Source organism: Hippocampus bargibanti, linkage group LG03, assembly GCF_051943395.1.
Source record: "Hippocampus bargibanti isolate YZ-2025 linkage group LG03, ASM5194339v1, whole genome shotgun sequence".
Taxonomy (NCBI): domain Eukaryota; kingdom Metazoa; phylum Chordata; class Actinopteri; order Syngnathiformes; family Syngnathidae; genus Hippocampus; species Hippocampus bargibanti.
In genome coordinates, this window is record NC_142736.1 from 17706872 (window position 1) to 17722897 (window position 16026).

The window sequence follows — 16026 nt, forward strand, 5'->3', positions numbered from 1 at the left end:
TCATGTTCCTTCTTTCTGATGTTTCCATCACTCGGGACCGCTACATCCACGACAGCGGCTTTCTTTTCCCCTTTATTTATGACCACGATATCTGGTTGGTTGGCCATTACCATCTTGTCGGTCTGTATCTGGAAGTCCCACAGGATCTTTGCTCGGTCATTCTCCACCACCTTGGGAGGTGTTTCCCATTTGGACCTTGGGGTTTCCAGTCCATACACCGCACAGATGTTTCGGTAGACTATGCCAGCCACCTGGTTATGGCGCTCCATATAGGCTTTCCCTGCCAGCATCTTACACCCTGCAGTTATGTGTTGGATTGTCTCAGGTGCCTCTTTGCACAACCTACACCTTGGGTCTAGTCTGGTATGGTATATCCCTGCCTCTATGGCTCTGGTGTTCAGGGCCTGCTCTTGGGCAGCCAGGATGAGTGCCTCTGTGCAGCCACTTCTGCTATGGTTCGGTGGTACATCCCGTGTAGAGGCTTTTCCTCCCATGATTGTCCCTCTTCCAGCACCTCATCCTCTGTTCCCCATTGTCTGAGACATTCTCTGAGTACATCATCCGTTGGAGCCTTCTCTTTGATGTATTCATGGAGCTTGGATGTTTCATCCTGGACAGTGGCTCTCGCACTCACTAGTCCCCGGCCGCCTTCCTTACGGCTTGTGTACAGTCTCAGGGTGCTGGACTTGGGATGGAACCCTCCGTGCATGGTGAGGAGTTTTCGGGTCTTAACATCCGTGGTCTGAATCTCTTCCTTTGGCCACCTTATTATTCCTGCAGGGTATCTGATCACTGACAGGGCATAGCTGTTTATTGCCCGGGTCTTGTTCTTGCCATTGAGCTGGCTTCTGAGGACTTGCCTCACCCGCTGGAGGTATTTGTTCGAAGCCGCTTTCCTTGTTGTTAGTTCGAGGTTGCCATTGGCCTGTGGTATACCAAGGTACTTGTAGCTCTCTCTCTCTCTCTCTCTCTCTATCTATATATATATATATATATATATATATATATATATATATATATATATATATATATATATATATATATATATATATATATATATATATATATATATATATATATATATATATCCCTACCCTCCAGACATGACGGTGCCGGACTCTGCTATGATAGGTCCCTGCTCTCAGGTTGGGGGGAGCAGAGGACGACTCACTGCAACTCCACTGCTTTTTCCTATTGTCCTGACTAACGACGAGCCTGATTGCCCCACTTCGACCGCTATCACCTCATTAATATTACTAATCCTATGTTGCCTAGGCAGGCTATTGTATGACAGATCCAAATTGAACCTCACCCCACCAAACCGTTTTAATGAAGGATTTAGTTGTTTTATTAAAATCGCTTCTTTTACTCCCCTTTTGAACCATCTATGTTCTTTCGCGAAAATTTTAACCTCATTGTCGTCAAATGAGTGGTTACTAGCATTTAGGTGCAAATGTACTGCCGATTGAGGCCCACTAGTATTATCCCTGCAATGTTGATAGTCTTTTTTTGAGAATTTGTTTAGTTTCCCCAATGTATTGCTCTTTACAATTTTCATTCTTACAATGTATTGAATAAACTACATTACTTTGTTTTTCATTTGGCAGCCTATCTTTTGGATGCACTAATTTTTGCCTTAAAGTGTTTATCGTTTTGAAATAAGTAGGAATTTTGTGTTGCCAAAGGACTCTAGTTTTTTCAGAAACTCCTGCAATGTAAGGTACTGCTACTCCTCTTCTTTTTGTATCTTCAGAATTTTTGGTTTCATTCCCTATTCTTTCTTTCTGACATTTGTTAAATGCCCACTGAGGGTACCCACAGTTTGTGAGTGCTCTCCTGATATGTTTTAACTCCTTTTCTCTACCTTCAACGCTTATTGGTATTAGTTTTATTAGTATTCTGATAACTCCTAGTTTGTGTTGTAAAGGGTGGTTGGAATCGAAAAGTAAGTATTGATCAGTGTGCGTAGCCTTCCTAAAGACTTCCTAGCGCTCTGTCCTCTTTTATAATTACTTTACAATTCAAAAAGGCTAGTTTGTTCTCTTTGATGTCCTCACGAGTAAATGTTGATGTCTACCGAATTGAGGTGATCTGTGAAGGATTGAATTTCTTGTTTTTTTAATTATGACAAAAGTATCGTCCACAGATATAAACCAGTGTCGAGATTTTGTCCCCGGGAAGGATGTGAGGGCCTGTTTCTCCATCTCTTCCATGTACAGATTAGCCACTATGGGTGAAACTGGTGAGCCCATAGCACAACCATGAATTTGTTTGTAAAATTTCTCCCTAAATTGAAAATATGTCGTATTAGGGCAGATTTCCAATAATTGGCAGATGTGGTCCGGTTTAAGTTTGGTTCTTTCATGCAGAGAAACGTCCGCCAGCAGTCTCGTCCTCACCACTGAGACTGCTGCTGGGGTTGGGACAGATGTAAAGAGAGAAGTCACATCGTAAGATGCCAATGTTGCCTTAGGTTCCAATATGAGGTCTTTGATCCTCTCTACAAACCCTGTGGTGTTCTCTACGTGATATTCTGTGTTACCAACCAACGGAGCTAAGATAGTTTTTAAATATCTGGCTACATTGTATGTAGAGGAGTCAATGCTACAAACAATAGGCCTGAGGGGGAACCCTTCTTTATGTATTTTTGGCAGGCCATAGACACATGGCGTGGCCTCCCCCGGGTATAATCTAAAATACATCTGTTTGTCTATAGAAAGAGAGATTAGAAAGAGAGATTTCTAATGACTTCCTGTAAATTTTTTTGTCATTGGTTAATTTTGGGATACCCAAGTGGTGATTTTACACAAGAGTCAATTCCGGTTTTCTGGAGGACAGTTTTGTCATTGTCAAATTTTTGGAGAACCGATGAGACATGCTTTGCAAAGAGCATCTTTTAATGGCAATTCTGAAAATATTTGAACCTTAAGAGCGGTTGTTTGAATTTTTTTTTTTTTTAAGAAACACTTTTCTTTGGGGAAAAATGTGTGCATGCACTGACTATGGCAAGGAGAGTGGATGTCGATTAAAGGAAATGAGTGTGGGATCACTTCTGTCTTTCTTCCATCCAATGCCTCCTATTTCCAATGACTAACTCAACCATGCAGACATGTTCTGCTGCTGCAGCTGCTCCCAACGCTTTTCTGCACGAGATTAGTTGCCGCAGTCAAAAGCCTTCGCTGACATATTTTTTTTAACCCAAATTAAACATTTTTAGCTCAGTGAGAGCTCTTGAGTATTCAGACAGTCTGCATCACCTAAATGTACTTTGACACCCTCCAACCTATTGTAATCCTGTATATGCATTTTTTTTAATTTTGGAGCATGGCTTCTGGAAGCAGCATGATGGACTGCTGTGGACACAGAGAGACTGTTTTTTAACAAAGTGGTTCCCGAACATGTTTGTCGCATTATGAGTAGTACTCATTCTACTTTGTAAACTCAATTTGAACATTTAATCTGCATGCAATTCTTTCTTCCTAACTTAAATTAAACAGGCAATACTATGTATACATCTTGGGAGAAAAAAGTAGTTACACTAGTTACAAAAACGTTTTAATTAAATGTTATGCAATAAGACACTTAATGGGGTGATACTATTCACACAATGAACAACAATCAGCAACAGTAAGAATGAATAAATATGATACATTCATTTCGACGCATTATTGGGTCGTATTTCATAAACACAGGAATGCATTGCACTTGAATAAGATAAACAAGATGGGAAGGTTAAGGCAAAAATTATATGATCAAGCAATTTAATAATTCAACACTTAACCAACCTGATAGAACGTACAACCAATAAAACAAGAACAGGTAAAACATGCAAGATCCAATTTGAAAACATATCATGACACATTTAAAAATATGAAGTTCTTGGGAGTGGTGTAAAAAAAGTGAGCAGTAGCCTCAACACAAGAACTTTAACCACATTCTCAGTGATTGTTAAAATGACTATTATACCAAGATTGGGCTTACCTTTATTAGTCTTGCAGTACGTAAATAAGATACAGTTATCAGCAACATTATCATGCTTTGATCAACTTAAAATGTTTGCTTTGCCGCCGTGTTTTTTTTTTTTTTACTTTGTGTACAAACAACAAAGTACTGAACGATCCCTGCTCACACTGAGCCAAAAGTGACAGATGACTGGTAGGACGCATGCCAGTCAAGTAGTTGGCAATGTCAATTGGCGGTTGGGGGGCGCGGGGGGCTATGCACATGCAGACCAACTGTTTGTCCTTCGGCTATTATTTAAAAGCCAGTTTTTGCATTCCCTGACACATATCTTAGCTTAGAAATACAACTCATCTTTGTTGGACAATGGCGAGATAATAGTCTTCTGAGCGGCACAAGGCCATTGATAGCTGCCATCAGTCACTGAATTTTAGATCCCGGTATATTGCCATATGATCATATGTTGAAGTCCTTTATTTTTACAGACAACTGTTTCACATTTTAGTTGTGTTAAGTTCATACTGTCTCCTTGTTATCTAATTTGTAACAGATTCTTTTATTACAGAGAGTGGTGTTTCACATTTTACACGCAAACTACAACAGAAAAAAAGGTTTACTTTGAGACAATCTGGTTTACATTGTGTTGTTGTGTCCAAAAAAACATATCATTATAACTTTATTGTTCATCAGTATATTATCCTAACCTTCAAGTTTGAGGTGTTTTGCAAATTGAATGTTTCATCTTTTTTTTCAATCTGTCTGTTCTGAAATGGGGCGGCACATTTTGCACGTGTGTCAGGATAGTTTTGAGATTTCTTTGCACCCACTACATATTGAATACACCCTGTAATGTGTTTGGCAAAGCAACCCCAGAATATAAATGAGCCTGTTTGTTTTACAGGAGGTGCAGCATCTCTTTTCTTTGGACACATGGCACAGGCACAATTGAAACCCCTGCAACTGTGACAAGACCCAGAAGTCTTGTGGCTGTCAATATCTATTTCAGCAAATTTCACTCTTATCAATTTTAAGTTATTTCAGTGATGATTATAGCGTGGGAAAATGACATTTTATATCTTTTAGCTGGAAATTCAGTTGTGTCAAACGCTATTGTGCTTGTGTGTGTTGTGTGCGTATTCCAGGGGTCTGACCCAAGAGCCCACGGTGGTCAGTATGAGTGAAAATACACTGGACAGATTATCTAGTGCTCTTCAAACGTCCTCTCGGACAGAGAGGGAAAGCCCCAAGTGCAGAAACTTGGGCCTCAAGGCAAAGTGCACAATTTTGCCCCAGAGCTAGCTCTCCTCTACAATGATGCACAAGCCTTAGAGCAAACTTCACATGCATTCACAGCCTCTCTCTGAGGTTAGCATGAGGGCAGAAGAGGACAAGTTTGCCATAAATATAGAAAATCCCCAGTTCGACAAATAATGAGTCAGACTTCATTCAAATGACTTAATAAACTTCAGGAGGCAGCAAATGTCTGGAAGAAAACATAAACAAAAAGACAAAGCACACATTCGGCAGTCATTGCACCTGCCTCGAATTTTATATGAACAGTCACAAGAGATTTGAAGCAAACTGTCCAAAAGTTGTTATAATGTTGATTTAATCTTTACAATGCAGCTTGCACGAACAAAATATTAAAGGAGTATAACATGAAATAAACCTTTGATGAGCATGTCATAAAACTCAGGTATGAGTCATGATAGTTTCATAGTGGGCTGCCAAGGAAAAAAAAGAGATTTACAGGGCAGTGTCTCATGGGACATAAGAAAATAAATCACTGTCATCCCCAAAGGTCAATACCATCATCACCTTTGCCATTCACTTTACAACAAAGTGACTAAAACCATTTTGCTTATCACTAATCTTTTGGTTTAATTAAAATTGTCCATTTGAGGGAAATCCATCCATCCATCCATCCATCTTCTGCCCCTTCTTATAGCTCGTCCTGGCGGATCCTGAGGCGTTCCCAGGCCAGCTAGGTGACATAGTCTCTCCAGCGTGTCCTGGGTCGTCCACGAGGTCTCCTGCCAGTGGGGCATGCTCAGAACACCTCACGAGGGAGGCGCCCATGGGGCATCCTCATCAGATGCCCGAGCTACCTCATCTGGCTCCTCTCTATGTGGAGGAGAAGCGGCTCGACTCTGAGCCCTTCCCGGATGACGGAGCTTCTCACCTTATCTCTCAGAGAGAGCCCGGACACCTGACGGAGAAAGCTAATTTTGGCCGCTTGTATCCGGGATCTCGTTCTTTCGGTCACAACCCATAGCTCGTGACCATAGATGAGGGTTGGGATGTATATCGACCGGTAAATTGAGAGCTTTGCTTTTTGGCTCAGCTCCTTCTTCATCACGACAGATCGGTACAAAGTCCGCATCGCAGCAAACACCGCACCGATCTCCCTGTCGACCTCTCGCTCCCTCACACCCTCATTCGTGAACAAGACTCCCAGATACTTAAACTCCCCCACTTGAGGCAAGATCTCCTCCCGACCTGGAGAGGGCATTCCACCCTTTTCCGACTGCGAACCATTGTCTCAGATTTGGAGGTGCTGATTCTCATCCCAACCGCTTCACATTCGGCAGCGAAATGCTCCAGAGAGGGAAATGTCAAAGGTAATTGGAAGGGATTGAGTGGACGATTCCAAATTACTGACCATCAGTGGCCACTGTGAGACTATTCTTATATTGCTAGATAAAATGCAATATTGACCAATTATGATGCAGACAGAGAGAAATGTGGGGAAGCTGCCAGACATCAAGATGAAGAGTATTTGTACCAAAAAGACCATGTAAAAGTTTATGCATCTACTGTTAAATCCGAAAGTGCCTTAGCCTGCATGCAAACAGATTAGTATGAGAGTATGAGAGAAAATCACAAAATTAAATGCTCAAAATGTGCAGAATATTAGAGTGCCTTAATTGCTTTTCTTTTAATTTAGTGTAGTACATTTGTTAATTCGTTCATTCATTAATTTTCCGAATTGCTTTCTCCTCAATGAGGTCACAGTGGTGTTGGAGCCTATCCCAGCTGTCTTTGGGCAGTATGCGGGGACACCCTGAACATTTGTTAAGTACACTCAAATTTTATAACACGTCTGCATTTAATAACTTTAAATTGTTTGTTTTCAAACACTACATAAGTCTTGGTCAATTAACATGATCAAGGTGTCATTACAAGCAGTACATGCCACTGGGTATGAATTAATATGTGAAAACAATCATGAAAAGGATAGATGACACCAAGGGATGGGAACCCTGTGGGGTGTCTGTAGCTAGTTCACATGAATGACATCACTGCAACAACTAATCTGGAGTCCATCACACTGGGCCCATTCGTAGCTGTTGATGGCTGATGGTGGTGGGGGTAGTGCCTTGGTGTACAGCTGACATTGGTGTAAACCAATGACCCAACCGGAAACGCCTGTTTAGTCTGTAATGACTAGGGATTCAGAAAGATCCCATGTACTGTCCCTTCCAACAAGAAGTCACGTTTACAGAGATTTTGCTTTTACAGTATTTCGGGGTGGGGGCGTGCGATACCGTGCGTGCCTAAAAAGCGCGAGAAAATGTGCATTTACACTGTTTCGTGAGCATCGCAGAAGTTTGGTATTATTTCCGAGACTCATGAACGTTCCAGCACGTGTGTATCCATATAAGGTCGTCTACGTCATGGCTGATGCTGGGATGACTAATGATTCGTGAGAAGGATTTAACGCCAAATGGTTGCGAGCTAAGTCACTTCAACAACCAAATACTATAATGCCGCTCACGCTTAGCACACAGACCCCTCCCCGTTAAGAGCACGATTACATCCAGACTACTATAAAGTACAGTATTTTCTAGTTACAATAATGGATGCGCAAAGGGATTCCCTTGCAGTAATTGTAACGTGACAACATGCTTATAAAGGTCATTGAGTAAATGACATTTAATCAGCTACATAAATAACAGCAGTAATACACAAGTGTCGATGTTAGCGAGGAAATGGCAGTCATTAAAGGTGTTTTTAACGCAGTGCAGACTATCAATGAGGAAGGCAAGGGAAGTCTTGGGTGTTTGGGATTCTTACAGTGCGGCATTTGCTAGCTTCCTACCCGGTTAGCCGATAGCTTTAGCTTCAGCGGTCTCGATCGCCCCCGTGTAGCAGCTGGTGTGAGGCTAGCTAGCTAACCAACCACGGAGCATGTCTTGTTCCCATCAACTCGGGTAAAATAATATCAAAATAAAACTCACCGTAAACGGGACGTCATTCACGCTGCCCACCGAGTAGCAGCAATCCCCCGGGTTCACCGCTCCCGTCAGCACCTGATGCAGATGCATGTTCTTTCCAATTTTTTTTAGCAGCAGCAGATTCCGTTTTAATTATTTGCGAGTCCTCCCTGTCGGTTTCTCCATGTACCAGTAATTGAGGATTCCATCAGTAAACATTTGAGTTTTCCACGGCCTCGCTACGTCGTCTTGCTCCACAGACGTCGTGGTTGTAGAGTGGGTGGCGGTATTTTCCAGTCTTAAAGGTAATTTCATATGACCGTGTCATCCATTACACGAGTACAAGCGCCCATCCGTCGCCTCCCGCTGTCAACGCCATCCCCACGATTAATCGTAAAAGCCAAGACAGCAGAGGGAGCAGATGCAGCTGAGGAGGTTCTGCGACGAGCCAGGCTGCCATGCGCGTTCACGCCGTTGCCTAGGCACGACTAGGTGTTCATAGACCTACAGCACATAGATCATAGAGTCGACAAGTTTACGTCCATGCAGTACATTTGTATTAAGGATTGAATTGAATGAAATAATGAATTTACCAATGCACTCGTCTTTTTATTTCAACTTCTTCCCACTGTACATTCGTTCTGTTGATGGTGCTTTGTGGTGACTGGTGATGCTTATGATTATGTTGATGAAATGCTGTAGATTAATTGTGATGTTGTGCATCCTGTTTTATTGCCACATTTGTGACTTTTAAAGCCATGTAATAAATAGCGAATGCAAAAAAAGATGGTGCTGGTGGATTTCAACCCACCCAGATAGTTTTATTTTTGCCTACATATTTGAAAAATACTGTATTTCAGAGCATTTGCAAACACCGAGATGAAGTGCTTGCTCGACGTGGTGCAAAACAGATGAATGCTGCAACAAATAACAAAACAATTAATTAATAACGAATATTACACAAAATCCTTGATGCAATTGCAACCAAAGCGTTCATAACAGATCCAATATTATTGCTTTCCTCACTGTAGTTGCAATTGACATGGAGGCTATTGCAGGGTGCAGGACCGATTGCCAGCCAATCACAACAATAATTCACATCTATGGACATTTAGTCTTCAGCCAATCATGTATTTTTTAATTAATTGCAGGAGATTTATAGTCCAGATTCTACCCATTTATAGTCATGATGATGGTTTTTATTATTATTGATACATTTGCTTCAACTATTCGTTATTCTATTCCTCAAAATATTGCTCAAGCCCACGTTTTTATATGAACAGAGACATTTTTTTTGACATTTCTACAGTGGCTGACATCCAATTTGGGAACCCCGCCGAATCCCCCAAATCAGCTTGAATAGGTTCATACACACCGTGACCCTCACAAGGATACGTGATTCAGATCATTATCCGTGCAATGGATAATGATCTGAATCACTAATTTCACCCTATTTCTAGGGTGAAATTAAATCATGACTAAGGCAGCCCTCCCTGAAGTTCAGTGTCTGTTGTCTGTTATCACTCAATTATCACCTCTTACTCATCTCACACTGATGAGATTTAATGAAGCAGGTCACACATTGTTGTCCTCCTGACTGTTTTCCTCTGATGTTTTAACACGAATCCATTGTCACAATAATGTGCTTTCCTTGAGTTGTCTTTGTCGGAAATGAAAGTATTAACACTGACTATGACTGTGTGTAAAAAGAACAGCCGTCAATGCAGTGGCCTAATTAGTTATCCACTGTGACATCATCAGAAGGAGGCTGCCTCCCAGCAAACATGACACACAGGGCAGTAAGATGGGAAATGGAAACAAGGTTTGTGACATTAACAGTGCCAGTAAGAATACATGGTAAATATTGTCATTTGCCTACCTGCACACCTATAATATCACAAAACAGTGATTATGTAGAATAGTGCAAGAAATTCATCCATGATACATTTAGTGCTTGATGCTGCTAAGGAATATTTTTTTCCACCCCAGAAGCAGTCTAATTATAGAATACAAGGCACTTAAATCCAATCAAGCAGAATTTAGAATACTATTCGTTTTTTCCCGTCCCAGCTCCAAAAGAAGAAAAACAGACCTTCAGCATATTGCTACCACAACCATACTTCACTCTTCTTTTCCTTTCGGCTTTTCCCTTCAAGGGGTCGCCACAGCGAATCAGTAACCTCCATCTTCAGAGGTATGATATGCATGTTTGTTTTGGCCCAGCTTTTACGTCGGATGCCCTTCCTGACACAACCCTCTGTATTTATCCGGGCTTGGGACCGGCACAAAAAGACTTATGTGCCTTTGTGGCTACAGAACAAGCAACTCGCTCAGTAAAAGGCTCCCAAACACAAAATGGTCATCAGCACAGCAACAATCAAAAAAGCAAAACTATACTCACCATTTGATGACAATGCTCTGATCTTACCATGAAATGGGCATGTCTTTCTGTTGATGAAGTATTCTGCTATAAGCAGCATTTTTCACTGCTGGAATGATATTCATTTGGGGATGAATGCTGTTGTGGACAAACATATATTTTGGAATTGTGGCCATGAAGCACAACGTTTGTTTTATCCGACCATACAAACATTAGGGAAATATGTACAAATAAAACAAATCCTGCATTATAAACTGTTGGCTATGGAGTTCGTAAAACTAACTTCCATTTCTTTTAGTCCAATGGACCGGGGTAGCGATGAAGTTTAAAAAAAACGGGGTGCAACAGCCTTCTAAAGATCATACTTTCTTTACATACCAAAATATTGCACATTAGCAAGTACCGTTCTGCTAAAGTATCAGGTTCACATCTATAGACTGTAACCCTAATGGTGACATTTTGCCCCCATTCATGTGTGACCAGTACATGTGCTAATTTCTTTCTTTTTTTAAATTCTTAAATATTTTTGTTCCTAACAAACATCTGCTCCACTCTTCTTCCCATATATAAGTACAGTACACTGTATTGTGAAAATGAGTTAAAATGTGAATATTTAATTTGCAACAATTTACAACAGTACTTGCAAGTACTCGACTGTACTTCTATGATGTTGGCAATACGTTTTTACATCCGCAAAATGTGGTACTTGTCAATGAATCTCATACCACAACGGAAATCATCATCACTTGGAATGTGTATTGAAGCTGCCACTTTGTTTGCCACCATCGGTTTGGAGGTCTGCCATGCTCACAACTCTGTACAATTTCAGCTTGGCTGCCCTCTACTTGTTGCTGCTGAAGCACAAATTAAAAGAAAAATGTTCACGACAACACAGTGCATTTCTCCGTAGGTGAAATAAACATCGAACAATATTCCTTGAAATCGTCTCTTTTTTTGTAGTTAATGCAACAAACAGAAGTTCAGAGTGTCCACTTTTTTTGGACTTCTTGGAGCGGGAAATGGTGAGCACTCCCACTTTGGATCCCATCGCTCTGCTGAAGGCTTTCCATGCTCATGTGCACAATGACATTGAGAGCTGGAAGGGAATGATTGGGAGAAATGTGCCCCAAATTAGAACCCGTTCTGTTCTGTTCTGTTATAGGATTTAGGTGCTTATCGTGAAATGCCCATAAAACAGTGTTCAAGTATAAATGTATGGCAGATCTGTAGTTGGCACCAGGACACCCAAGGCCAGAGATTAATCATCAACATTTTAGTCGCGTCATCAAATTTGCAGGTGCATGTTTTGGACACTTGAATGAAAAGTTGACCCACTCTTCCACACCTACAACAAAAAAACCAAAACTTTCCCCATCATCAGAGCCAACACGCCATTAGGTGCACCTCTTTCTTCACCGGATTGTCTATAATGTGCAGCCGCAAGTCTGATGACTCAACTTAGCACAGGAACAGAGCTGGGGGGTACTTAATATTGCCACTCCTGCTTGGCATTTCTCACCACACGTTATTTTTTTCTTCAATATGTAGAATTATGAACTATCAACTGAAGTCATTCATTCAAACATTTTTGAAATGTACTTTGATCTAGTTCATGAAGAAAATGAATGTTCCATATACTGGCTGTATAAGACAGAAATCAACGTTTTTCAGTAATTAAGACATATGACAAATGTACTTTACTGACAGGATGCCAGTCTCTCTGTCCAGTTTTAAGGCGCATATATTCCAGTCTTGGATTCAAATCTTTCATGATAATTGTACTTAAATGGGAAGTCATACCACAAAGTTCATGTTTATGATCAGACTTCCACTTTTCATCAGCCAAGGTGTTATCGTTGCTTTGAACGTATCATTGCAGGAAATGTGCAACTTGCATTGTGTAATATGTCAGACCTACTTTAGATCATAGGAAGTCAGCTCGAATTTGCAGACTATTATGTTTATCATTTCAGAATGAAAGAAGCATTGTTCTTACTTGTAACATCATTAGTTGACCTGTGAATATGCAATGTAAAATGCGTTTTGTTCATCTGTTTTACTGAGAGCGAAGCACAGATGGTAGACAGTGTGAATAAAAACGAGCAAGTATATATATATATATATATATATATATATATATATATATATATATATATATATATATATATATATATATATATATATATATATATATATATATATATATATATATATATATATATATATATATATATATATATATATTATATTATTAAGGTTGGTTGGAGGGTGGTTGATGGTTGCTCGACAAGCCTGTACCATTTAAAGAAAACATAATGAACTGCATTATAGATTTCCTCATTTCATGGATGGTTGATATCTGGAGGCTGCACAAGTGTTGCCCTATGGCACAAGACATTCTACGGGTAATAGTGACGACGGAATGGAACTTAAATGCGTAATTGAACACACAAAAGCGTCTATGCTGAAAGTCATCCTCATTGTATCGATGTGAACGTGACTCTCTATTCTGTTTCATATTTTAACAAACTTCAAGTGGAAAGTGAGAATGAACCCTAAATATTTTTATCCATCCATCCATTTTTCTATTCGCTTATCTTCACAATCGTCGTGGGGGCTTCTGGATCGCAGGGCACAAAAAGACAAACAGCCATCTGCTTTCATACTCACACCAAGGGACAACTTGGAGTATTCAGTAATACTGTCTTGCATATTTTTGTAACATGGGAGGACACCGAGTACCTGGAGAAAACCGTTGCAGGCCCCATGGAGAACATGCAAACTTAATTCAGTGAGGGCGCAGCTTTAAAAAAATGCACGGCATTGTTAGAATTAGTTAGATACACATGCTAAAAACATCCTATGTTATTTCATTTCTACTTATTCTTATCAATTAGTAAGTCCATATATGTATGTAGTTTAGTTTTCTGTATATGTTAATTAGTATATGTCATGAATCAGCACCGGATGGTCGTGCCGGGTGTTCTTTTAAATGTCAATGATTAAACGACCAACACCTGCGAGGCTGCAGGCAGGGCTGACGTCGCTACCCGCTGGTCGCCAATCTGATCGGGACGACCAGCACCTGTGAGGTGGAGGCGGGGGCGACAGCGCCCCCCGTTGGTCGTCAACCAGATCATGACAGTATACATGTACTCAGCTTGTACTTATTATAGAAATCTAGCTATCATGTTTCAGTCTAATAATAAATATTCATGATTGTATCTCGCAGATGTTAGACAAGAATCTCCTTGGACCATGATGTTTGCAGATGACATTGTGATCTGTAGCGAGAACGGGGAGCAGGTGGCGGAGAAAATAGAGATGTGGAGATATGCCCTGGAAAGGAGAGGAATGAAGATCAGTCGCAGCAAGACGGAATACATGTGTGTTAATGAGAGGGATCCAAGTGCAAGAGTGATGCTACAGGGAGAAGAGATAAAGAAGGTGGAGGATTTTAAGTACTTGGGGTCAACTGTCCAGAGCAATGGAGAGTGTGGAAAAGAGGTGAAGAAGCGTGTCCAGGCAGGCTGGAGGCGCTGGAGAAAAATGTCAGGTGTGATGTGTGATAGAAGAGTTTCAGTTAGGATGAAAGGAAAAGTGTATAAAACGGTGGTGAGACCAGCCATGATGTTTGGACTGGAGACAGTGCCACTGAAGAAAAGACAGGAAGCAGAGCTGGAGGTAGCAGAGCTGAAGATGTTGAGGTTTTCTTTGGGAGTGACCAGGTTGGATAGGATCAGGAATGAGTACATTAGAGGGACAACTCATATTAGAGGCTTTGGAGAGAAAGCCAGAGAGGCCAGACTGAGATGGTTTGGACATGTCCAGAGGAGAGAGAGCGACTATATAGGGAAAAGGATGCTGAGCCTTGAACTGCCAGGCAGGAGACCGAGAGGAAGACCGAAGAGGAGGTTTATGGATGTGGTCAAAGAGGACATGAAGGTAGCTGGTGTGAGAGAAGAGGATGCACAAAACCGGGTTAGATGGAGGACATTGATTCGCTGTGGCGACCCCTGAAGGGAAAAGCCGAAAGGAAAAGAAGAAAGAAGAAGTATCAAGCAGATGATAGGTCCTTTCCAAAGTGACATCGCTGTCCATTGGCATAGCTTCTCCCCTGGAGAACATCCTCGAGCTGCCTGATAATAAATATTCCTTTTTTTTGTATATCATCTTGCTTCCTGCTGATTTAATATTTAGACTATACAAATGGAGCGCTGAACCAGGAAGAACAACATTTAACGCAACAGGCATATCACCAAACACAATTTTATGTATAATGTATATGTTTTAAATGAACAAACACATTTATCATCAATTAAATTACATTTGTTAAATTGTCAGCACACCTGTCGGGAACCACTGCATTACACAATGTGGATCAAAAGTGCTAAAAAAGAATGAAACCAAAACTACAGCTGTGCATGTGACTGGACATCCACCCACATGTGAGAGATAATGAAGTAAAACGTGAATAACAGAGCAAGATTGGAGAGCAGGCAGGCAAGTCAAGTTTTCAAACATTTATCAGATTCATGAACAGATGTGACTCACCAGCCTCCGGTCTGATGCTTGACCCACAATCTGTGTCTTCATCTTTTTCTTCTTCTCTCGCTAAGATGATTGCGTTGTAACTGAAACAGTTATTTCAACAACATAGTGACATTTCAACTGCAACTGCCGCCTGACTTGGTTTGACACCAGATATTGTTTTTTTATGTAGTCACATTCACTATTGATTCTCCTTAGTTCCGTCTTAAAAACTGTCTTATTTCGGCCGTTAATCCGAGACTGAACTTTAAATGTCAAAGAGTGACGTTGTGATGTAGAAACATTTAAAAAAAATAATTTGGTATTGACTTGAATTGGGTCATGACAATCTGATATATATATATATATATATATATATATATATAAAAATGTGTTAGATTTTTTTAATTTTGCGTGGTCTTTTTTATTATTGCAAATCTTACCTTGGTAATGTCCTCCATCACATTTAACATTTTTTCTTTTTGTGCTTTCAATCTATTTTTTTCATGCTCACCACCCTCAGGTGCCCTAGAATCGGTCTTTTACACACTGCAATGCTGCACAATCTCTAAACGACCTCTGTGCCTGCAGAGATACAGAAGATTGATGACAGCAATCAGAGTGTTGTCTCTCTTTTTGACACTATCCTACTTTTTCTTTTTATATATACCTTCTCTTTTCGCCCTGAAGAAGGCCTTTTGTTGTGGTTAGATGAGAGTCGTGAAAAAAGTCAGCCCATTCTCCTTCAACTAGAACTATTTTATCCCTAACTTAATCACACGTAGCCTGCGGGAAATGTAAATTATAGATGAACAAGAACCCAGCTAACATTCTTCAAATATATTTTATTATATTTTGAATGGAGAGCACTGAGGAAATGACATTGCCACAGTGTAAAGTAGCCACTGCGCAGTGTGTACAGTGTACCAATGTAAATTT

The 16026-nt window shown here is 40.6% G+C and overlaps 1 protein-coding gene across 6 annotated transcripts in view; it reads right to left on the reverse strand.

Moving 5' to 3' along the window:
* Positions 1-15174, reverse strand: part of dmxl2 (Dmx like 2) — a 50382-nt gene extending 35208 nt beyond the window's left edge. For 3 of the 6 annotated variants that reach the window (XM_088992354.1, XM_088992355.1, XM_088992351.1), the window contains exons 1-4: positions 15112-15174; positions 11283-11411; positions 8771-10695; positions 8202-8681 (exon numbers count right to left, since the gene is read on the reverse strand). In XM_088992354.1, the coding sequence (XP_088848480.1) occupies positions 8202-8288 (87 nt within the window). In that variant the 5' untranslated portion in view covers positions 8289-8681; positions 8771-10695; positions 11283-11411; positions 15112-15174. Of the gene's footprint in view, positions 1-8201; positions 8682-8770; positions 10696-11282; positions 11732-15111 lie in introns of those variants that run through there. The other 3 variants (XM_088992353.1, XM_088992356.1, XM_088992352.1) reach the window with 3 other exon arrangements.
* Between the last annotated feature and the right edge of the window lie 852 nt (positions 15175-16026).